The sequence below is a fragment of the Dendropsophus ebraccatus genome, chromosome 2 (genome assembly GCF_027789765.1).
Source record: "Dendropsophus ebraccatus isolate aDenEbr1 chromosome 2, aDenEbr1.pat, whole genome shotgun sequence".
Lineage (NCBI taxonomy): Eukaryota > Metazoa > Chordata > Amphibia > Anura > Hylidae > Dendropsophus > Dendropsophus ebraccatus.
In genome coordinates, this window is record NC_091455.1 from 196,582,527 (window position 1) to 196,607,631 (window position 25,105).

The window sequence follows — 25,105 nt, forward strand, 5'->3', positions numbered from 1 at the left end:
GACATCTGCTCGTACATGCTTCTCGTACGCATCCGGAGACAAGCGAGGGGTCGTCTTCAGCAAAGTCTGCGCTGGGATTGTGTAACGCTAAAAGGCGCGACTTGTACAGCTAGGAGCAAAAATAAAGACATCAGGGGGAGGGGCAAATAAGACTCGGCTACAGCGTATAGAAATAGGTTGCAATGTAAGAAAGTTAAAAAGTACAACATGAACGGGTGGCGGTGGCTAGAGCGCGTTTCGTTCATGCCGCTGGTAAAAAGTCACGAGTTTCATGCGCTTAACTTTTTTTTTTTTTTTTTCTGACTGCAAATCTGCTGAACGGTCGTCTACAAATCATGATACAAACAAATATGTGCAAACTGGTAAGGTCCCTATATTAACTGTAAGTGATCTTATATACAGGAAACTGGTATGACTATATGCGGATCAGGAGGAGAGCGAGAGAACGGCAACTATTTTATAGCATGGAGCAGTAGCCGCCACAAGTTCCTCCCCTGCCGCCTTCTTCGTTCGACAATCTGACGCCTCGGTTGTTGGACTCGCTCTCCCATAGTCCTGGAGTCTGTATTATCTTTTCCACAAGTTCTTCGAAGGCACACTGAACTCCGTCTCTGGTCTTCGCACTGGCCTCTGGAATAGACAGAAGACATAAGTCAGTGATGGCGAAGGGATAAATCCATGGGATAAATCTGAAAATATTATATAGGATCCAACATTATATGGTGTATATAACTGAGCTTTATGAGATTAGAAAGCAGTCGGTTGGTTCTGTCTAGGAAGAGGAGCTCCACCTTAAGATTCCTTGGATAAGTCTGATGTGATTGAACTCCACTTGATTAGTTCTGTCTAGTAAGGGAAGCTCAAAATCCCTGGAAGCACTGGAAAGCAGAACTGCTTCTAGACAGAACAAATCCAGTGATTTGGCAATTTAAAGGAGAAGTTCCGCTAAGGGCCCTATTACACGGGGCGATTATCGTGCGAAAAATCGTTAAATCATTCGAATTTAAACGATAATCGTTCTGTGTAATTGCAGGCAACGATTGAAAAATCGTTCGTATGTGGTTGATTTAGATCTGAACTGAAAATTATCGTTAATCGTTCGCTGTAATTCCACATTCGTTCGCTCAAGTTCCGTATTGGTTCACTAATCGTTCAGTGTAATTGCACATTGTTCATTGTTTTGCTGGGATCAGAAGGAATAAACGATCATAGTAACGATCGTAACTAACGATTATCGTTCTGTGTAATAGGACCCTAAGACTAAAATCAGCAGGCAGGTGGGGGTGAAAATTATGAACATGTTAATCACTCCTCCGAGCCTTGTAGCGCCACTCTGGGGGCCTGCAGCTCTTTCAGCTGCAACATCACGACAACTGCTCAGCGATTGCCCGCTCAGCCAATTACTGACTGGGGTGGACACTGGCCCAGTCACTGACTGGCTGAGCGGGCAATCACTCAACTGGGGCGTGGCATCGCTGCTGGAAGAATTTCCAACTGGAGATGTCATTTGGCAGTCGGCATCGGGACTCTGTTTTTACATGTTTATTGTTTTCACCCCCACCTGCCTGCTGATTTTAGCCTTCGTGGAGCTTCTCCTTTAAGTAAATCTACAATATAAAGTCAAATCTCAAGCATCAGCAGTCAATTTGCTCGGTCTAGAAACAGCAGTAAAGCTTTCCAAGTGCTTCCAGGGATTCAGAGCTCCTTTTTCTAGACAAAATAGAAAAATACTGATCTTCAGATATTGGACAGTCCTATTACAATACAATTCAATTACATCCTCCACCCGTTTTAACATTGGGATCCCAAAGAAGAACTGAGCTGGTGAATACATGACAATAGGAACTAGATTTGCATTTCCAGGAAAATACACAGTGCTTGAAAAGAGCGCCCCTTTAAGAGCGACTTCCCTTTAAGAGAAACTTTAACCATGGGTCCCGTCCCTTTAAGAGCGACTTGGGTCTCGTCCCTTTAAGAGCGACTTGGGTCCCTTTAAGAGCGACATGGGGACTTATAATGGTAAAGATCATTGCTCGGTTACCATGACAATCTTACTCATGTCAGTGAGACAAAATCGTTAAGGACCTTCCATATATTACATCTTCGATTGGCCAATAGTGGACATGTGACTGTGGATGGTGTGATACATTGCCTGATGAGACCTTAGAGTTCCTATTGGCTGCTATATCTCAGCTATTTGAATGTGTGCTGTGATTGGCTGTTAGCGGTTACAGTGTGGCCATTATTTCCAATGGGCCATTATTTTCTATGGGAAATTCGGGGTCTTTAAACGTAAATTTCTTAAAAACGAAAAATTTATAGCACACCTCACACCGCCGAGGGCTTCGAAACGCAGTTTTAAAGAAGTCTGTGCGCAAATCGATTCGGGCTGTATTACGCGCAGAAAATGGCTGGAAGAAACGGATGAAGAAGAAGAAACGGAAGAAGAATATGGATAACAATATAGTGCTTTTCAACCCCAGTTATCTACCATTAAACATTTATCAAGAGAGGCGCACAAGTATGCCAGTCTAGAATAACGCTCCGTCCCCAGTTTCCTAGACTTATTAATTAGAGGGCGCACACCTTGTAGTAAATCCAGCTGGCCCTGACGCAGGCGCGGCACAACATATCTCTGGAGCAGGTGTAGATTTGTGCCATGATTTACGCCTGTGAGCAAGTGCAAATCATGATAAATTAGGGATGCCTCCTCCCAGCCTTAACACCCCCCCCCCCACCCATCAAGCGAGTGGGGGATATGGCTGGCATACGTCACGGAAAAGGGTTAAATCTGCCCTATTCCCATGCTGTATACCTGGGCTGCATTTTGCTAAACGTCCCCTCAGTCTTCTGCCAACATCAAACCGCAATGCAGATTTTCACTTATAATCTACAGAGAACCTTTCCCAAACCCGATACCAGCGCCTGAACACGTGATCACCTGCACGGGTCATAAAAGGTAAAAACCTAATCCATTCACTATGCGGTACAATAACACGAATACAATCTCCATTATGTAAAATCATTAGCCCGAGTTCATTAAACCTGAATCATTAAGTGGTGGAATGACATATATAGAGGTAAAAGCCCTCTATAAGGAAATCGCCAGAAACCGATCGGGTGTAAATCTTCAGATCTCGTTCGCTTCGGCAGGCGTTATGCTGACTTTTTACTAAATCTAGATTAAACCGAATGGCAATGACAGGTCCTGAATCCCGCAGCGCCGCACTTGATAATCAAAAGAAAACACATTAGGTATCATTAAAATTTACTGCTCCGCGTTCCAGGGGTCAAGCTGTATGATTCTTGGCAGCCGCACCTGAATAAAGTATTAAAGTGGATGCTGGACAGGGCGGTTTATAGTCTGACCTCAGGAACTGGGTACTACGACAGTATATAGCTGCTGCATCCCTCCCCACATTACTGCAAGGCTCTTACTAAATAAGTTTGGTGTATAAAGTATAGGATAGGATATAGTATAGGATAGTAGTAGTGATATATCTTATCGTCTAAACGCCTATCACTTTAAAGGATTGTTGCTCGCTTAATGATCGCTTGCATTCACTTTATAAATATGGCTCACTATTCTCAAAATCTGTTTGCTTTTAAAGCTTTTGCTTTTACGTTCTTTCACAGACAGCACCGCTCGTTTCCAGTTCAGGTGTGGTTTGCCATTAAGCTCCATTCACTTCAATAGAACAGAGTAGCAAAACCTGCACCCAAACTGGAGAGAAGAGTGGTGCTGTCTCTGGGAAAAAATGGCCATGTTTTTCTAACGGTGGATAAACCCTTTAAACTGTCTGTTCCTTCCATCATTCAGTTCCTGAGATCTCCTCTGGTTTGTACCAATGCAAATGTCTGGTTTAGCTTACTGGAGACGAGCCAATTGCCCCTATATCTCCTCCTCTCAGTGATGCACCAGGCTGGGGACAGACTTGATTTTATAGGTGGCGCATCACTCCGGGGAGGAGATCTCTGAGCACTAGGACCGCTGGGCTTGCCTCCAGTGCACAAAACCAGACATCTACATAAGTACAAACCAGAGGAGAAGATCTCAGGAATCAGGCTGCGATGGAAAGAACGGACGGCATTGTACGAATATGTGCTGCAGCACTGATCAGGTGATGTAAAGAACTCTAAATTGAGTAGTTATAGTGGTACATTCACTTTAATTTTCGGTTAGGACCGGACAACCCCTTTAGGATAACAAATGGGCTTTGGAAAACTGGCGTATTGTATCGTGTTCCATAACAGCACCCAAACCCTTTCTGTGTCTCACTTTCCTAGCATTAGGCAGGTATTAACTATACCCAAAGCACATATCTAGACTGAGGGAGGAAACCAGAGTACCTGGAGTAATTCTACAAAAACAGCTAGATGGTGCCAACTTGGTGCAGAGGCTGCCCAGCTCAGATTCCAACCAAAGGCCTCCGAGCTGCGAGGCTGCAGTGCCAACCACCAGTCTATATGACAGTCCAGGTTATCGTAAGAGAACAAAGACCACTGCCAACAGAGTTCAACAAAAAGACTTTACAGCACGTACAGAAGACAAACCATTGCATTAGTCATAGGAAATGAATCCCAGCTATTGACCAATAAGAGTGAACACCACAAGAGAGGAGCGAGCCGTACAGCGCAAGTAATAGTCATCAGCCTAACTCGGTGCAGAGACATCCAGCCAGCCGGCCAATACAGCTCGGGGGCAAAGGATATCAGACGGTCCGGAAATGATTCCGATTTTGGAACAGGTGAAGTTACAATGTGTCAAATCTATTATGGTGAACGATCCGAGCGAAGTCTTGGAGGAGCTGTAGGCAGTGATACATGTAACTGGTTATTTGCATGTTGTACAAACACAATCAATACCACATTGCTTCTCTCTAAGATGTGGTTACATAAAGAATAAAAGGAGATCAAATGGAGTCAGACGGGTACAAAAGATCGGAAAAAGACCGTTTCCTGTCTCTTCTAGGTCTTAAAGGTTTTAGAGTCCAAGATCAGTGGAAAAAGAGGGAGGAAGCAGACGGGTGGAACAGTAAAGCCCGACCGGTCCAAACTGCTCATAGGTTTCTGTAGAACCCCGACCAATAACATCACATGTAATAAGCGCAAACAACCAGCACCGTATGCCGGGCAATTATATTCTACAGCATTTACTCAGCAGTTAATGGAGAACTCCATTGAAAAGTAAAAACTCAGGGCAGGCAGGGTGAACATAATAAAGAAGCCATACTTGCCTGTCTCCGTGCCCCCACAGCAGAGCGCCATTAACTCAATTTCAGTCTCCTGTCATCACGAGCCAGGAGGAACTACCTGCTCAGCTAGTCACTGACTGCAGGGGTGTCCTCTCTCAGTCACTGATTGGCTGAGTGGGCATCTCAGAGCCAGGCCGTGATGTCACAGGACCGGGAGATTATGAGTGGTGCAGTGGCACAGGGACAGGTAAGTATAGCTTCTTTATTATGTTCCCTTAGCGCCCCCCCCCCCCAAAAAAAAACAAAAAATATTTTATATTATGCTCAGAGCGCTCCTTTAATATATATATATATATATATATATATATATATATATATATATATATATATATATATATATATATATATATATTATATATAGCATAATCAAATCTACAGTCTTAAATATAAAAATTCTAACAAAACCTCTGAATATTCTAACTTACTATCTTTTTTTGGCATTTTTCCTGGTGCAATTATGGGGTATACACTACTTTATAATCAATGTTTTATTTGGGATACTTTTTTTATAATATTCATCATGCAAAATACATAGAGTTATTATTTTCCTAGTTCAGACAATACCAGACAGGGCAATATCATTTACAGATGTAGCGGCCACCAACATCAATGGCAGCACACTACACTGTGTAACGTGTCATTTGACTGAACAATAGCAGAAATCTCCATTCTGGCTGCTCCTGTAGGTGGTGACATACACTACTGCATACTTAGATTTGTCAGAACCTGAACTCTCTGCATTAGATTATCAATGACTGAAGTTGGATGCAGCCCTAAGGAGTCCTGAAAAACATGGATACAGCCTATGGCCTATGGCCGTACCCAGGTTTCCCAGGCAGCCTTAAGGCAGCATCCACTGGTAATCAAATGCTGAATGATTAGACGCTGCACTCACCTCTAACACTGAATAAATTTAAGCTTTACCATACAATGCAGTTGCTTATCGCTATGGTTGGGAAGGATTGTAACTGGTTCAAAACAGCAGACAGTTCGAATGTCTCATACCTATGAACAGCATCGAGTGTTTTCGTGCAAACTTGAGACCCTCATTCCTGTCCACTTCTCGGTTATCCTGCAAAAGGAAAAAATTTCCATCAATACAGACAAATATCAGGATCAGGATACATGTAATAAATGGGTTCTTTGCTTTGCACATGGTGAAGCTCATAAGAAATTAATTTTAAAGACCAGACAGGTTTTCCCGATCTAAAATCGTAGGCCATGGAATAATGGAAGGCGGCAGCGTCGTCTGAGGAACCACATTTTACGTCTTTTACGTAATGGGAAAGGGCGGGTGCATGTGCATCGCTCATCTGAGGAAGCATAATGGGAAGAAGACAAAGCTGATGGGGGCAGAGTGATGCTCAGCACCATGTTCTGCTGGAAACCTTGGGATGTCACATTCATGTGGATCGCACATTGTACAGATTCCCCCCCCCCCCCCCCTTCAGCAGGACAATGTATCTTTAGTTACTGCAAAATGTTCGGGAATGGAGCAAAACAATCTCTTGATCTCAATGCGATCTTAGACGCACCTAAAAGATTACAAGACATCATTGAACATTACTAGGTGCAAGGTTTTAAAGAGGTATTCCGGCCAGGACTCTGTTTGGTAATGCAGGGGAGGGAGTGGGTGAAAACAATAACGTCCACTTACCACCCCAGCTCTAGCAGTACTTTCTGCATTCTGCCTTTCTGGTGCCCTGATGTCCACCCAACTCCTGATATGGAGAAGGGACTTGAGACGTGGCTTAACCATTCAGCAGCAGAGGCAGGGCATCACTACAGCCGCTGAATGGCGCGTCTGCCACGTCACGTCTCCAGACCAAGCAGCGGGTGGACTGGAGAGTCTGAATGCAGGCATCAGGGATGGAGCTGGGTGTTATAGTCTTGACCATGCCCTCCCCAGGTATTGCAGAGAAAGGGGTCCTGGCCAGAGTACCCCTATAAATATTATTATATATATATATATATATTTTATATATATATATATATATATATATATATATATATATATATATATATATATATATATATATATATATATACACACATATACATATACACACACACACACACACACACACATATACATACAAACAAACATAGATTAAATATAGAGGATAAATACTCTGCAAAATTCTAAAACTGAGCTGGCAACATGCCGGTCATTGTCACTGTGAGTTATGGAACGCTGCTATAACTTGTCTGCATTCTATCTACAGTATTGTTCTGCTCTAAAGAAGAAACAGAATGAAACAAACCTAAAGCAGTGACAATGGCTTATGACGGATACGCAGGTTCCCTGGCGTTAGAGGACTGTGGTATTGATCACTGAGAACACAATGTGCTGCCAACATAACCAGCAAAATCATACTTGTGTGTGGCCCTAGGATACCACGCTACATGGCTGACAGACCTTGTACGCTTCTATGTACCACGCACTCATAGACTGGGGAACTAAACAGGCCGTTTCCTTAATAACGTAATATCAGCCATTCGAGTAGCACAGCCTGGCAAGGATCACTGTCTGCCAGCTCACGTACAACGTCTCCCACACTCACCTTGTCTATCTTGTTTCCGACTAACATTTTTACTATGTCGTTTCTTGTGCAATACGTCTCCAGCTCATTTAACCAGTTGTCCAGCTTTACAAATGTGTCTCTTCTTGTGACATCATATACTGAAAAGACAAGAAGCATAAAAACACTTCACTATAATAAATGACATACAGAAAGAACCTTTTTTTTATATAGTTTTTAATAGATAATGGAAAACAAGTCTGTTTCTATAAAAACATATAGACCGGAGATGAGCAGCCTGCAGCCTCCAGCTGTTGCAAAACTACAATTCCTATCATGCCTGGACAGCCAAATGCACCCGCTGGCTCTTCAGGCATGATGGGAATTGTAGTTTTGCATCACCTAGAGAACCAGAGGTTGTGCACCACTGATATATATTAAAGTCAGAATATAACGTGTCACAATTTCAGGACAAAAGGGTACAGATGGCAGTAAAGTGGCTACATGATGTATGCTCCTCACCAAATAGTGCATTGACTTCCATACAGCTCTAAGCTTCTTAGAGAAGTCTCCTAAATCACAGACTTGACTAGATGACAACATCCAGACAAGTGTGTGACACAGAAACAATGTACTTGTATTGTCTAGTAATCTGATAGCATATGATTTTTTTTTTTTCCTTTTTCATTCATTTCCAGTCACTGCATTGCTCCACGAAGTATGAAGGCATTCACTGCTTAAGCAGATAGCGATAGTAGCATTTCTATACAATATCCACTCTTACCCAATATAACACCTTGTGCACCTCTGTAGTAGCTGGGAGTTAATGTTCGGAATCGTTCCTGTCCGGCAGTGTCCTGCAGAAACATTAGAAATATTCTATTAGTGTTTGGTGTGAATACAGGACAAGAGTAGAAGAGAGACATAGAAAAAAAGTCTTGCTATTACGTTGTACTCTAGCACCACCCAGTGGATGAACAGCAACTGCACAGGAATAGCTGAAAATCAACAATGCTGTAAAAATCTTGAAATCTTTGTTCACTTTAAAGGTTTCTGGTGCCACCTTTTAAGCCAAATCCAGAAAGAGATTATAAATGGAGGACAAGCATAAGAGGGAAGCATGAAACACGTTAACAGATCAATAAATCTAAGGTGAAATATCATCGATATATAAATTTATGGACAGGAAAACACCTGAAGAATCATCAAGCATGTTTTCCAATGCAAACAACTTTAAAGTGTCACTGTTTGATTACTTATTTATTTTTTGCAGACATCAATAGTCCAGGCAATTTTAGGAAACTTTGTAATTGGGTTTATTAGGCAAATCTGCCATTATCTGCATTCAAAAAGACTTTCCCCAGGCCCCCCCCCTCTCTTCTGCCCTCTTGACTTTTACATCAGTTGAGCCCTGTCTAACCTGTGGAGAGGGGCGAGGAGGGAGATTAGTCGCCAGCAGAGAACAAAGGATTACACAGTGGGAGCTGTGTGAAAGACGCTATTCAGAGGTCAGAGAGGTCAGTGCTGACTGGCAGAGGATTTCTGCAAAAAAAAAAAGTAAAACGACATTGACACTTTAAAGCCACCGCTTTGTATCCAGAGCCCACAAGTCCCTGTCCTCTGTCTCCATCCCCTTTCCTTGCCTCCCTATCCCTCCCTGCCAATGATGTAGGCACAGACAGTACTGCCTTCCTGTCCCTCCCTGCCCATGATGTAGGCACAGACAGTACTGCCTTCCTATCCCTCCCTGACAATGATCTAGGCACTGACATTACTGCCTTCCTATCCCTCCCTGCCAATGATGTAGGCACAGACAGTACTGCCTTCCTATCCCTCCCTGCCAATGATGTAGGCGCAGACAGTACTGCCTTCCTATCCCTCCCTGCCAATGATGTAGGAACAGACAGTACTGCCTCCCTATCCCTCCCTGCCAATGATGTAGGCACAGACAGTACTGCCTTCCTGTCCCTCCCTGCCCATGATGTAGGCACAGACAGTACTGCCTTCCTATCCCTCCCTGACAATGATCTAGGCACTGACATTACTGCTTCCCTATCCCTCCCTGCCAATGATGTAGGCACAGACAGTACTGCCTTCCTATCCCTCCCTGCCAATGATGTAGGCACAGACAGTACTGCCTTCCTATCCCTCCCTGCCAATGATGTAGGCGCAGACAGTACTGCCTTCCTATCCCTCCCTGCCAATGATGTAGGCACAGACAGTACTGCCTTCCTATCCCTCCCTGCCAATGATGTAGGCATAGACAGTACTGCTTCCCTATCCATCAATACCAATGATGTAGGTACAGACAGTACTGCTTCCCTATCCATCACTGCAAATGCAAATGATGGAGACTACAGTACTGCCTCCCTATCCATCCCTGCAAATGATGTAGGCAGTAGGGGGGGTGGCAAGGACAGGACGCAGCAGCGCTGAGCTAAATGAGCTCGGGTCTGCTGTGTCTCCTTCTGGCATTACACAAGTCTGTAGGGACAATCCAAGCCATGAAACATGTGGGATGTCAGAGAGAGACATAAGGAAATATACTTACCAGCTCCCAACCACCAGTGCCGTCACTGCTCTGCCACCGCTATGAAAGCTGATAGTGGTGGCCGCGATCATAGGTAATAGCTGCCAACATGACAGCAAGACCGAGGGGACAAACTTCAAAAGGAAGCAATTTTGCTAATGCAAAGTATTTGCAAAATTTTTATTTTTTTGGCATTTCCCATCATCTAAGAAAAGTTTAGGTGATGGGACAGTTTTGTACGAAACTACACCAGTAAAGTGTATTCTCTACTTCTAAAAATGCAATGACATGAAAAAAAGGAGTTGTCTACCTCACATGACCCCTTCCGGTCGGTTTCGGTTTACTTTATCAAGTCTATGGCTGTAACAGAGGGGTTGCCTCAATCTTCAGCCACACACTGAGTCCCTGAACCGGTTCTATATTCAACATGGCAGCCTAGCGTATTGCAGCAAAGGCCGTCATAGTGAATATGGTTTTGTGGAAGAGCGCGGGTCAATTTCAACTCAATGTGTGCAACATGGAATACGGGAGAACTTGTCACCCACCCAACTACGCAGATCTTTCCTTCCACATTGTACCCAGCTCCTTTACTAGCTGCTGCCTGCAGTGCCAACACCCCCGCTCATCTGTATCTGATAACTATATGCATGATGGCGGCCGACACTCCCCACCATGTTACTAATGGCACAGGCAGGGGCTCTTGGCTTCAGATTATGTCATGCAGGCACATCTAGACACGTCCTGGAGGTTATGCCTGCTGTAGTGGTTACATATGCTGCTCTCCTAGTACATCCCATAACAGAGGAGCCATTGTTCTCCTACGTACCCATATAGCCAGTTTTGCTTTGTTTCCGTCAACAGAAATGGTTTTCACTTTGAAGTCGACACCTGTGGAATACATTATTGTTATTAAATGTGTTGTATCTGAAATAATACAGAACTGTCTTCTATACAGTAAATGGTTATACGGGTGAATTACTGAGGGAGAAGTCAGGTCATGCAATGCAGCAGGGCACCTGTGGGTCTGCAGCCGTTGCAGAACTACAACTCCCATTAAGCCCTGACAGCCGCAGAGGTGCAGTTTTGCAATGGCTGAAGACCCAGAGTTCTGGAAACAATTTTTTTTTTTTAAATAAAAGCGCCACTCTTATCCTCAGATAGTAAGTGTAATTGCAACTCAGCTCCATTCACTTTAATGGAGAACTCCAGGCTGGGGCGATTTTTGGCAAAGTACTGGGAAGGGGGAGGATGGAAGTAGTAACATGCTCTCACCTCCCTGGCTCCAGTGCTGGTCAATGTATCCCGCAGCTCCAATCCCGCGGACCCAGCCACTTCTTAGTCTGAATGGGGACCTAGGACATGATGTGCCGGTAACTGGCTGAGTGGGCCTGGCACTTCACATCCCAGGTTCCCACTCAGACCCAGAACCGGCCGGGTCCATACCATCGGAGCTGCGGTAGACAGCCATCAGTGCTGGAGCCGACCTCAAATGTTTTCACATACTTATGGCCCACTCTGAATGTGTGTGTGTGTATGTGTAATATATATATATTATATTATATATATCCGCAAGCATGGGCTGTGATCATTCAGTTGAATAGACAGAATGTGCACCCTCCAGTCCATTTCACAGCACATGGGGTCATTTTGTGGGACTCAACATGTCCGCCTGCCCCGGAGACTCACAAAATAATAAGCGTTCAGATCCACTGAGCTGAATAGGCAAGGCTTAGTTACGCAGCAGTACATAATGACATACTGTCCTGAGGGTATACAGTAAATGTAGTGCACTTCACAGATGTAAACCCAACCTAGGATGTAACAATTGAAAGAAACCACTCACCAATGGTAGCAGCGAGCTCTGGGTCAAACGTGTCATCTGTAAACCGCAACAGAAGGCTGGAAAACAAGAAAAAAAAAAAAAAAAAAAAAAAGACACTTGAAAAACTTTATAAAGACTATGTTTAGTCTCCATACTGAGCGTATATACAATGAGGGATCCCATTATGCTGTATACATTCCCTTTTGATGCATTTTATCAGATATCTCCAGTCTTTTGGCCTAATCACAAAACAGATGATAAAAAGATGTTTCTATCTCATAAAGCAATGACCACTAGGCTATCACTCTATGACAGGAAGGGGGACAACCACTGGGATTGTGGGAGTGAAGGGGATACAGTGGCCGCATCACAGAGCCCCCTGGTCACCTGGCTGTGCCGGGAATTGCAGCCACTCATGCTCACTTCTACAATTCTGTACACAGAACTGTTTTGCTGAATTGCTAAATATAAGGGCTCTCCTGAAAGCAAGACCTAGAAATTTTTTTAGTTTGGAAGTATGACCACCGAACAGAACACCAAGGCATGCGGCTGTGATTTTTTTTTTAGCCCCTCGCAGTTGTCCCCTACCTTCACTGTCCATTGCAGAGCAGCTGCATGCAGGACATGAAAATAGTCACCTGCCGCCAAACCCAATGTTCCCTTCTGCAGCTGTAAATCATCAAAAGGCCCAATGCCTGCAACCATCTTCATTGTCCCCTACCGCCAGATGTAGAGCCGCACGCAGTCTCCCGTTGCCTGATGCCCTACCGTACACTGTCCCTGCTGTGCTTTATGAGTGTGCTGTGGTGAGCTCCCCCTGGTGGCCAGAAGATGCCATACTGTACACTGTCCCTGCTGTGCTGTATGAGTGTGCTGTGGTGGGCTCCCCCTGGTGGCCGGAAGATGCCATACTGTACACTGTCCCTGCGACATGAATTCTTCTTCAAGAAAAAAAATACTGCCTAGTGCATCTTTGAGAGCAAAATTTAATACAATGTTTCTGCTGACATAGTCGAAAGCATACAGCCAGTTTTTGGTTTTTAAGACAGTGGTGCTTTCCTTGTCATTTCTTGCTCCTTTTCCATAAGAATATCACCATAACCTGTTGGCACCCCAGGCTGAACACTGAGCACAGCGTGACGGGTAACATAATACTAAGCTAAACACAAACAAACCCACACAGAGCAAGAAAGAACAAGGAAAAAATGTCAGCTCACCAAACTTGCTGTAGTGTTTAACTCAGTTGGCAGTGGTGTCTTGAAGCACGTGGGAAAAACATATTGCGGGCCACAACCCGTAGGGCAATCAGCAAAGGGTAAACGTCCACAGCTTCTTAAAATTTGAAAATCTTTATTGCGGCATCAAAACATAAAAGAACAAACAAAAAAGTGAACAGTGAGCTTAAAAAACGCCGACGCGTTGCGAGGCTCTACCTCTTAATCATGGCAAGGTGAAAGCATGAATGACAGATTTTTATGTTGCCTCATGTGATGCGAAAGGGATAGGACACGCCTCTCAAAGGGAGGAGAAATCTCTCGTCAGATCGATCACATGATCGGCTTACAGCATATATACAAAAAACAACAAAAAGACAAGAGAAAAATAACAAGAAAACTCCCAGAAATAAACACCAGTTAAAAACCCAAGGGGCTTAGTAAATATACAATAAGTCTGATTTATAGTTCAGGCCTCTAGGGAATCTGGTGTCCAATAGGAGAATCCACAGGGCTTCTCGTTTGCGCAGAAGGGAAGTCCAATTGCCTCCCCTCCTGGGTTGTTTAACCCTTTCTATGGCGCTAATGCGAAGACTATTGATGTTACCAGAGTGACACTCTACAAAGTGTTTTGCTAAACCGGATAGCGATCTGCTAGATCTACCAAGGGAATGTGATCTGATGTCCGTGATGTGTTCCCCTATACGGATCTTAAGTTTTCGTGTACTGGAACCTACATACTGGACGTTGCACATATTGCAACATGCTACATATACAATATAATTTGTGTTACAGTTAATGAAAGATTTTATAGGATAGTTACGCCCTGTACTGCTGGAAGTAATGGAATTACCCTTGACTGCGAATTGGCAGATACCGCATCGCGGTACCGCACATTTTAATGTTCTTTTATGTTTTGATGCCGCAATAAAGATTTTCAAATTTTAAGAAGCTGTGGACGTTTACCCTTTGCTGACCACACAGAGCAACTCCCTTATGTCAACTCCGGCTGCTGACATATGCGAGACGTGTTCATCTGTAGCACCAGGAGACACAGACATCTATTACCAGCGTGGGACCATATGGGTCCTGTCTGCTTCATAGTCCGTGAGGGTGATAAATACAATCAGTGATAAAAGAAAAAAATAACGCATCACAGAGGAGTTGTTGGAATAGATTGAATCCTTTGTTGTGTGATGCAATAATGATCTATGTGATTACAATATTAGAGAGAAAGCATAAAGTTTATTAGGGAAAACGGAATACAGTATGGTTCCATAGCAGTCTATAGGAAATGGACCAGCTGCAAGCCCCAGGCTTGATTTACAGTGTTCACTGATCAGTGCTGCTCTATATTGTCCTCCATGCTGCTGCAGCTTTTACAGCTGTGTTATAGAGACCCAGGGGAGACTTTGTGTGTGCAGTGTATGGGAGTCATTATACCAACAAGTCTATAGCCACTAGCACAGGGACAACTGAAAATTAGAAACAAAACCTACGAGAGTCAACAAACTGGTGAAGTTATATTATGGACAGAAATGGTACAATTAGTGTGGTGGATAACTCCGCACGGATTCTGTTGCGCCCCCCCCCCCCAAAAAATTTAGTTACGCCTGTCACAGACTTTATTCTATGCTCAGGCGCATTCCGTCATCCGCACTGATATGTCAATTCTTTGGGAGGACAGCGGAATTTGCCTGACCATGGAATAGTCTATGGGACGGACGGAGAGCCAAGCGGCAGAATCCCTGCTGAGTTATCCGCCACATTTACTCAATGTGCATATACCCTAACCGCAGACACTGCCTTTTTAACAAGCTTTGCACAGATCAATCATAAAGGCGAATATAAGAGAATTTGTAATATACCTTATCAGGCAAAAAATGCTTCAAGCATCATCCCTACTCACTAAACTGTCCACTCTGAAAAATCAGCTCGGTCTACTACTGTAGCTATGTCAGGGATCAGGTTACAAATCAGGCAACTCTACGGAGGGAGGAGTTCTTGGGTGCACAGGCAGACAGTGAAGAGACAGCTTTGTAAGGATAAGATCTTACCCCAAGGCTTTATACACAGTTTGGACTGCTCACTACAGCTGTATAATGGCTTCTATGATAAATCCACAGGCAGAGAAGTGCAGGATCTCCTCCTTTGTATGGAGACACCATAGACCACAGAGAACACAATATACATATAGCGTCATATGTGGCAACATACAATATATAAAATGGCCAGATATGACGCTAATCCTCATGTACACACAACCGGCAACTTATCCCGAGAAGTCACCTGAAATGACAGGTCCTCTTTAAAGGAGAGTGGCCACTTAAGATGTATACAATGACTATGTGACACGTGTGCAGGACACTTAGCTATACACAAGACAGTAAAGAGCTACGCTAGGTGTCTACTATGAGTGCGGAATCTCACATATACTGTATATATTACTTGCTGTGCTAAGGTGGTGGTGTATAGAGGAGAAATAGGTCTGGCAGGCTGCATTTGCCATTTTGATAAATGTGAAGCAATCAGGACCATCATAGCTCAAATAGAAAATGCATGTATGTATCCCAAGACACCTATGATGAATCTCTTCCATTAGGCACTGTGTGATTCAGTTCCCAGAGCTTTTACTTTGCTTCTTTTCAGCACCACTTCTTGCTGTAGGACACAATGGAAATCTATACATGTTAGAGGGGTATTCCACTCAAACATAACTTTTGCTGTCCGTGATGAGACTAACAATTCCTTCCATACTTGATAAATAGAAACTACAATGTTGCACATAAAGCCTGCCAGGGACTTGTTTACATCAGCTGCCTCAGAAGGGAGAGGGGGGAGGAGGGGGAGACAGAGAAAAGCTCACACACAGTTTTTTGTGTTTTCAGCAGAAAGCAGCAGCTCAGAACTGGGGGAAGGGGACTGCATAGATAAGAACAAGTATGGAAGGATTTGTTAGTCTCACCATGGGCAGCAACATATCAAAAGAGAACAAAGGATTGTGCAGTGGGAGCTGTGTGAAAGACGGTATTCAGAGGTCAGAGAAGTCAGTGCTGACTTCAGAAGAGAAAGGCCGGTGATGTAGCTGTAAATTAACTCCTTGTTGTCCTGTTTTGGTGCCTCATCTCCCTCCACCCCTCCCCTCTCTATAGAGAACCATTAAGACAGGGGGAGAGCTTCAAACTGCTTTTTCATGATAAAAATGCATTTTTTGGCTAATAAACCCAAATTACAAAGTTTCTTAAAATCGCCTGTACTATTGATTTCTATGAAAAAAAAATATTAAATGACAGTGACACTAATGTTTCTATGTTAAGTTGAGATAGATATTATACACTAGGGCTGAGCGGTATACCGTGAAAATACATATATATCTGCAGTATTTTCACCCCCCACCTGTCAGATTCCTCCTTGCATCCCCCTTACCCCTGTCCGGCGTATCCGTTCGTCCTCCTGACCCCCCTCCCGGCGTGTCCATGCGTCCCCTCACCCCTGTCCCCCCGCCAGGCGTGTCCGTGCGGCCCAGTCCTCCTGACCCCCCCACCCGGCGTGTCCATGCGTCCCCTCACCCCTGACCCCTCTTCCCGGCATGTCCATGTGTCCCCTCACCCCTGACCCCCCGACCGGCGCGTATGTGTGGCCCCGTCCTCCTGCTCGTGCCCCCCCCCCCCCACGCCCGGTGTGTCCATTAGTCTCCTCCACCCCCAACCCCCCCCCCTCACAATAAGATGGGCTCGGCGGATGAGTTGTAGGCGCCCCCCAGCATCGCTTCGCTGCCCACGGACCGCCCGTTATGCTGCACCTCTCAATGCACGGTGGATGAGCGCTCCCGTTCTCCTCCACCCCCTCTCCCTCCTCCAGGTATGAGCAGAACGGGGCCACCCGGGGGAACTACAAGTACCAGGGCGGCTGGGCAGGGTGGCATATGCCCTCCTGGCCGGTCGCCCTCCCCCCTAGCACAGTTAAGTGTCGTCCCAGCCCCCCTCTCTATAACTCCTAACCTCACTCTGCAATTAAAAGCATTACTACTATTTGGGGGCACAGCTGGGATGGCATTGTTACTGTATGGGGTGACAGCTGGAATGGCATTATTACTGTATGGAGGGCACAGCTGGGATGGCATTATTACTGTATGGAGGGCACAGCTGGGATGGCATTATTACTGTATGGAGGGCACAGCTGGGATGGCATTATGGCACACTGTGGGCATCATATGGATAAAGCATGTACCACTATATATCTCTTGGGGGCCTGAATGGTCAAATGTTGGCATACTTGTGTATACACGTTCTGTACTGTGTATACGGCTGTATTCCTGTATATACCCGTCTTGTAGTACATAGCTGTATACCTGTGTATACATGTTCTGTAGAGTGTATATGGCTGTATTCCTGTATATACACATTCAGGGCTCTGCTGAGACCCTCTAATAATGAAAATAATAATAGAAATAGACTAAATCCCATAGCCTCGGGTTGCTGCTCAGTGAGCTACCTTTTTTCCCCACTTTTAGATACGAAATATTGACCATGTGGGTGTGGCTTGCATAAGGGGTGTGGCTTAGAAAAGGGATGCAACATAATTATCGTCACCGTGGCTACATGTACGATAAACTGTGATATTGATTTAGGCCAATATCGCCCAGCCCTATTATACACACATACATATAATAGAGTAACATATACTTTGTTATCCAAGTGAATCTTCAAGTGCAGCTGCAGGGTGGGGATATATCACAGGCGTCTATGTAGGTTGGGACACATCTAGAGAATAGTGATCATTCCATCCATAGAACAGCCTGTCCTCTGTGTGTTACAACTCAACTCCCCCCTCTTTCCCCATCAGCAATATCTCTAACCATATCTGTGAATATTTAACCTCTTACTGCGGCACATGGGCTGCGGAGATGACAACAAAGGCTTCTGGGTCTTCCACCTTAGAACACCTATCAGGACGTCTCACCAGTATAATACACAGGAATACAAAGGCGCTATATGACCTTACAGGGACTAAAGGGAAACGGAGCAGTGTTCGTTGTGGAAAACTGGATAACATGGTGATGTCACTTCCTGGATAACATGGTGATGTCACTTCCTGGATAACATGGTGATGTCACTTCCTGGATAACATGGTGATGTCACGACCCGACTCCCAGAGCTGTGCGGGCTGTGGCTGCTGGAGAGGATGATGGCAGAGGGATGCTCAGTGTCCCTCCAGTGCCCTGTGTCCCTCAGTGTCCCTCTGCCATTATCCTCTCCTGCAGCCACAGCCTGCACAGCTCTGGGAGTCGGGGCGTGACATCACCAAGTTATCCAGGAAGTGACATCACCAAGTTATCCAGGAAGTGACATCACCATGTTATCCAGGAAGTGACGTCTTGATGCAGTAGTAGGTGCAGGGAAAAAAAGCCTTTTATGTGCATTTCCCGTAATAAGTCTATATTGGTGATTTGTATAACTTTTGGGGGACAATACAATACCTTAATGAACATTTTCGCCGGACTTCTCCTTTAATGAGATGGGGAAACTGCGGTGGCCAGTGACCTGTTCTGGGGCAGGACCTGCAGGGACTGTGTCTACAGGGGAGAATCGGCTGTGGGGGTAATAAGGGTAGAAGAGTATAACATTTTTATTACTTATATACCACCCTCAGCCATATAATTGGGGGGGGGGGGGGGGGGTAATTAAATATATATATATATATATATATATATATATATATATATATATATATATATATATTCCTGGACAATTCCTTTAAATGGGTTATGCCAAAATTAAACATATGTCTGATGGCCCCCACAATCCTGTAGCAGCACATACACGGCAGTGTTCCTTCTCTTTCTCTGTAGACACAGCAGTGTGATCTCCTCACGTCTCTGCCCTCCTCCTCCTCTCCAGGACAATACATGACATCAGCGCAGGGAGAATGTCACAGCCCTACACTATAATCACACTGTTGCACCATCACAGACGCGCTGACAACTTATATATAGAACGCACTTTGGAATAATACACAAAATGTGGCGGGAGAGGACGGACGGCTCTCGATGAACTCTTCCCTCGTCTTAATGCAGTACAAAGGTGTCAAATGAAATTGCACTGACTCTCTGATGGTGACGGCTAGAGCCGGGGGGGATCACATTATACGAGCATAGGAAGCCATTAACAATAGAAACTACAAGAGACTTCACAGCTGACTAAGCTCCTTATAAAAGAGGCCAGTGACTGCGAGCAGCCGGCTCTTCTGTAATAATACTTATTATCACCTCCTTTTATATGCTAACAGTTATAGACTTATAAACGTGTCCATGGAGACTGCCGACTCCCTTACACCTTGTACATTATACATATACATCACACTATTTATTGGTTGGCTGAACTGATAGCATGACTTGGCTAACAATGGAGATGGCTGCCCAATGTGTCCCTGCCATTTGGAAAAACTTATGACATGACATGATTGGTTGAAATCTGTGTGTTCAGATCTTTACTGATTGCTAGATAGAGCAGGGAGAAGCACATGGATGAGCTCTTCTCCCCATCCTGCTGCAGGAGACAGGCCCCATACCATACCCTATGTATTGCTCCCTTACCTCAGTGTACAACAGCATTTAGGACTCCCCCTCTATAAGCTGGTAGTAAACAAGCCAGGGAGGCACAGTCTATTCTTTGTGGACCATGGTCGCCCCTTTATTTTGAATGTGATACCACATCTCACCTGTAGAGGCCACTGCTGAAGAACTGCACTTCTTAGGGTGGAATTACACGGGCCCACGGGGGCCCGATAATAACTGTAAACAAGCGCCAATCTGCTAGATCGGCGCTCGTTTACTGGGCCTATTACACGGCTTGATAATCTTTTAACAAGGGCTGCATGGACATTATCGATGTCCTTGCAGCCCTTGCTTAAACTGCATACATTACCCATCCATGGTCCAGGGCTCCTCTTGCGGTCCCCTTCTTCCTGGGTCCCGCGAACAGCAGCTTCAGAGCTGACAGGCTGCTCAGCCTGACTGGCAGCGGCGGTTCCTGACACTGATTGGCTAAGCGGCCTGTCAGGTAAGACTGGCCACTGTGAAGCTGCAGCGTGCGTGACCCGGAAAGAAGTGGACCGCAAGAGGAGCCCTGGACCATGGATAGGTAATGTATGCACTTTGCAAATCGTCAGCCGCGCACCGCTATTACACGTAGCAGTGCGCGGTTGGTGCCCAGCGATTATAGGTCTGAACCTATATCAACGATCAGCTGATGATCGTTGTCATCGGCTGATCGTTGTGTTTATTACACGGAACGATAATTGGCCGTAATAGTACCCTTATGGTGAGTTTACACAGAGAGATTTATCTGACCAATTTTGGAAGCCAAAGCCAGGAATGGATTTGAAAAGAGGAGAAATCTCAGTCTTTCCTTTATGACCTGTTCTCTGTTTATAGTCTGCTCCTGGCTTTGGCTTCAAAAATCTGTCAGATAAACCTGTCTGTGTAAACGCACCATAACTCGTGACTGCCTACACCACCAGGTGCATGGGTAGAGGTGCATTGTCCTGCGCTGCAACTAATAAAAGTGAACAAGCGCATGTTGCAATCTGGCATTTAGCTGCGAGCACGACCCAAAATCCATCCTGGATCACGGCCACTAGAACGTCACAGTGCAACCCTCGTGATGATCAGCTGAACAGGAAAGATGCCGATCTTCAAAAGGTGTTCACTTTAAAATATTCTTGTCAATTAGAAAAGCTTTTGACGTGTCAGATATTCTGATTGGTCGAGGTTGGAACATTCGGACCCCCCCCTTCTCGATCCCTAAAACAAACCAGGGGAAGAGTGCAGGTGAGCGCTTCTCTCCCTGGCTTGATGCTCCACACATCTCATTGCAAGACGGATTCTATAGTAAGTCTATAAGAGATTGATCAGGAGCGTAAGCACTAGAAGAACAGGGAATCTGGGGATCTGGTTGCTACACTATTATATCAGTTACATAGATAGATGCCGGATTACCAGATAATCCGCATTATCAGGCGGTTTCACAGAAATGTACAGAGCTCTTCTCTCCGTGTGAGATTCCAGATTATCGTTCCGTTCTGGGCCAGAAATCTACATCAGACTGATATAGTAATGTGACAGTATCGCTCTATACACTGTGCGGAGTCCTCGCAGGTAGCATTGCCTCTGATCACATGACATCATTATTAGTAATGATATATAACAGCTGTACGGATGACATCGCTGTCACATGGCGGCTGAGATACTATGTGATGACTAACACACAAGGCAGCCAGATCAGAATACAGATTATACAGCATGTTACATAGACACTCAGGGTAAGGGGACGGCAGGTCTGTACTGCCACATCACCACTGGCAGAGGTCACTCATAGGGATACAGTGTAACACAAGGGGGCATTACATAAAGACAAGGTTATATAAGCTAGTTACATAGTGATACATTGTTATACAAATATAAAGGGCTCAGTGCTGGGAACAGGACAGGCACACATCCAATGTCTCTATAGGAAAAGCCGGGAGAGGGGGCCCTGCTGTTATACCAGCCATTAAAGGGGGGTATTTTATTATATATACTGTTGTACTTGCTGGTACATATAAAACTATAAACCTCCTATACTTACCTCTCTACCCTCCCCCGGTGTCACTTGCTGACTGCAGAGGCTCCACTTCTGGGATGAACTTGTCTCAGGAGTGACACCCGCTCAGCCAATCACTGGCCATAGAGCTGTCCCGTCTCAATCAGTAATTGGCTGAGCGGGTGACACTCCTGAGACAAGTTCATCCCGGAAGTGGAGTCTCTGCAGTCAGCAAGTGACACCGGAGGAGGGTGGAGAGGTAAGCATAGGAGGTTTGTTTTATATGCCCCAGTAGCAATATATCAGTTAAAAAAAAAAAACCCACATCCTTTAAAGGGGTTATCCAGCGCTACAAAAACATGGCCACTTTTCCCCCCTCAATTGTCTCCAGTTCAGGTGTGGTTTGAAATTAAGCTCCATTTCCTTCAATGGAACCGAGTTTGAAACCTCACCCAATCTGGAGACAAAAAAAGCGGGAAAAGTGGCCATGTTTTTGTAGCACTGGATAACCCCTTTAAGACTGGGGCAGATAACAGACAGATGGACCTCTGTAACCATATGATATCAGGGTATAGAGGGACCTTATAATCCTTCTGGGAGGCCAGTCTGACACTTTCAATAGCTGTCAGCCGACTGTTTGTTTGGCTGCCAGCTCTCTCTCGGTCTGCCGTACATATAATGGTCCAGTTTCTTTGAGTTCAGAACAGAGAGAAGAGGTGGAAACCACGGCCACACACGGCCATCCTTATGCAATACCCCCCCCCCCCATCCCATACACAGACAGGCCTGATGTTTGATTTTTCCTCTTGTAGGGATAGGGAACCTTCGGCCCTCCAGCTGTTGCATAGCTTTGGCTGTCCAGGCATGAAGGGCCGAAGGTTTCCCATCCCTGGTCTATAGTGACAGACCACCCTCCGTCTGCCGGCTGATAATCCTGCTCCCACCATAAAGTGTTAAGCACACCAGCAGTCAGGTCATAGGGGGTCACCAGTAATCTCACGTCTAGGGGCGGCTTAAAACCAGGTTTTACGCTATAACGTGACTGGGACAAGAAATACAGAAGACGCTATAGTAAAACTCAGACCAGCGCTAAGTTTGTACGATGACGCAGTTGTGAAGTTACCACAATACAGAAAACAACAGACTCAGCTCTGCTATATCTGCATTAATATACAACTTCAATACATCCCAGAGCTGGGACCCCCGACTAGGACTCTATATACACCCTATATACTCTATGACTCTATATCCACCCTATATACTCTCTCCTTTGCTCGGTATCACAATCACTTATTTTGTGCCATTATTATGGAAGCCGATGCCGCCCCGATGACCTGAAGTGACAGCTGTCACCGCAAACACCTCAGGCCTGGACGTACATCTGTGATACGGACGCAAAAACGCAACTAACCCGCATGTGTGAATGAGGTCTTATAGTGAATAGCAGACAGGCTGGATGTGGTCACATGACCATATCTGCCCTGTCACCTGGACATACTATATTACATGGTGACACGGTCTCTTACTAGTTACAACCCTTCCTAGGCTATGATATTTCACTATGTCACTACAAGTCCCAGCATACAACGTCAGTGCTTAGTGGGACTTGTAGTGCTGTAGTGAGTGATGGGCACATAGCCCCCATAGGCCCCTGTCTCCCCCTCTTTACCGCCTCCACATTGGGGCCCGCCAGCAGCGCCTCCTCTCCTTACCTGGACTTGCCCACCCCGCTCTCCCCGATGATCAGGATCTTCAGGGTGGTCAATATGTCTTCCTCCATCCTGGGGCCACCGCCGCTCCGGCTCTGCGCAGCACAACACTGCGCGCTCCCGCCGCCCTTTTTACCCTTTGCGCGTGTCCGAGGCAGAGCAGTCCGGACAACAACAGCTGAGACAGGCGCGTCCCCGTCCGACGCTCTTCCGGATCTTCCCCCCTCCACATACGTGCGCGCTCACGTTCCGGCTGCTGCGTCATTGACACGGCGCCGCGACCTGGAGGAGTCATCGCTTCCGGGAAACAACGGCGGTGCTCGTGTCTGCCGCTAGGTGGCGCATGATTCCTATATATACATATAGGAATCATATATAAATAAATAAATAAATAAATATATATATATATATATATATATATATATATATATATATATAGATAGATAGGAGTTATCGCTAGTTATGTAATATATATATATATATATATATATATATATATATATATATATATATATATATATATATATATATATATGAATGACTGTAGCCGGAAATAGGCAAAGAAGTAAATGTATCCAGGTTTAGAGAAAACCATAGCTGCCTCCTTCCAGTAAATGTGCAGTCGTGAAACACCGTCCTATGGGAGCTTTAATAGTTAGTTTAGTGAGTTTTACATACATTCCGTAGTCTTTTTTTTTTTTTACCCTATAGATGGGGGCATTTATCTATTTATTTATCTATTTATTTATCTGTTTATCTATTTGTCTATTGACTTGGTAACCCGACCTTTAGGAGACATTATCTGCTTTATCTCCATGCACCTGTGCTGCTTCCATACTTATATGTGTCCCTGAGCCATTTCTGCTACTGCTATGCCATGCACGCGTGGGGGGCGGGGTTGCCCTGTCATGGCAGATCTGGGCAGATTCGGGGGTCCTTGGGGTTGGTCCAAAAATGTGATGGAAGGGGTGCATAAGGAAGTTTGTGGCCTTAACTTATATGTGCACCCGGTTATGCTGGTTATTATGTTCTCCTGTCTGGGTGGGCTCCCAGGGAGGGGTTTATTTAAATGTGTAATTGCCATCTGCTTGGTGTTATGGGGGCTCCTGAGCCAGTGAAGGGCGGCTGGGGTGCGTTATTATTGCTAGTTATGTTAATATGTGGCTGCTGTGGCCAATGATATCCAACTCCTGGGTGTCTGAGTGTTCTTGGTGGGTTAATATTATAAGAGCGTGTCATACTGGCAGCCTATGGGAGGCTTGCGCGCCTCCTCTCTCCGCGCGGAAGAATTGACATGTCAATACCTCCGAGCTGAGAGAGGAGGCGTGCAAGCCTCCCATAGACTGCCAGTATGACATGGAGGCTGGCGGGATTCCACCACAAAGAATTTCAGCCAGTTTTACTCTGTGTGAACTGGCTCTAAGGAGGCAGGGTGGGTTAAAAAATCGTAAAAAAATTTGAAAGAAAAATC

The 25,105-nt window shown here is 45.1% G+C and overlaps 1 protein-coding gene across 1 annotated transcript; it reads right to left on the bottom strand.

Annotated features, from left to right (window-relative positions):
- Positions 1-353: 353 nt before the first annotated feature.
- RAB18 (RAB18, member RAS oncogene family) lies at positions 354-23,854 on the bottom strand. Its single transcript, XM_069960523.1, has 7 exons — positions 23,638-23,854; positions 12,151-12,206; positions 11,134-11,195; positions 8,562-8,634; positions 7,820-7,938; positions 6,261-6,327; positions 354-630 (listed from the first exon to the last, which is right to left on the bottom strand). Exons 1-7 carry the CDS (start codon positions 23,703-23,705, stop codon positions 458-460), a joined length of 618 nt encoding a protein of 205 aa, XP_069816624.1. The 5' UTR covers positions 23,706-23,854; the 3' UTR covers positions 354-457.
- Between the last annotated feature and the right edge of the window lie 1,251 nt (positions 23,855-25,105).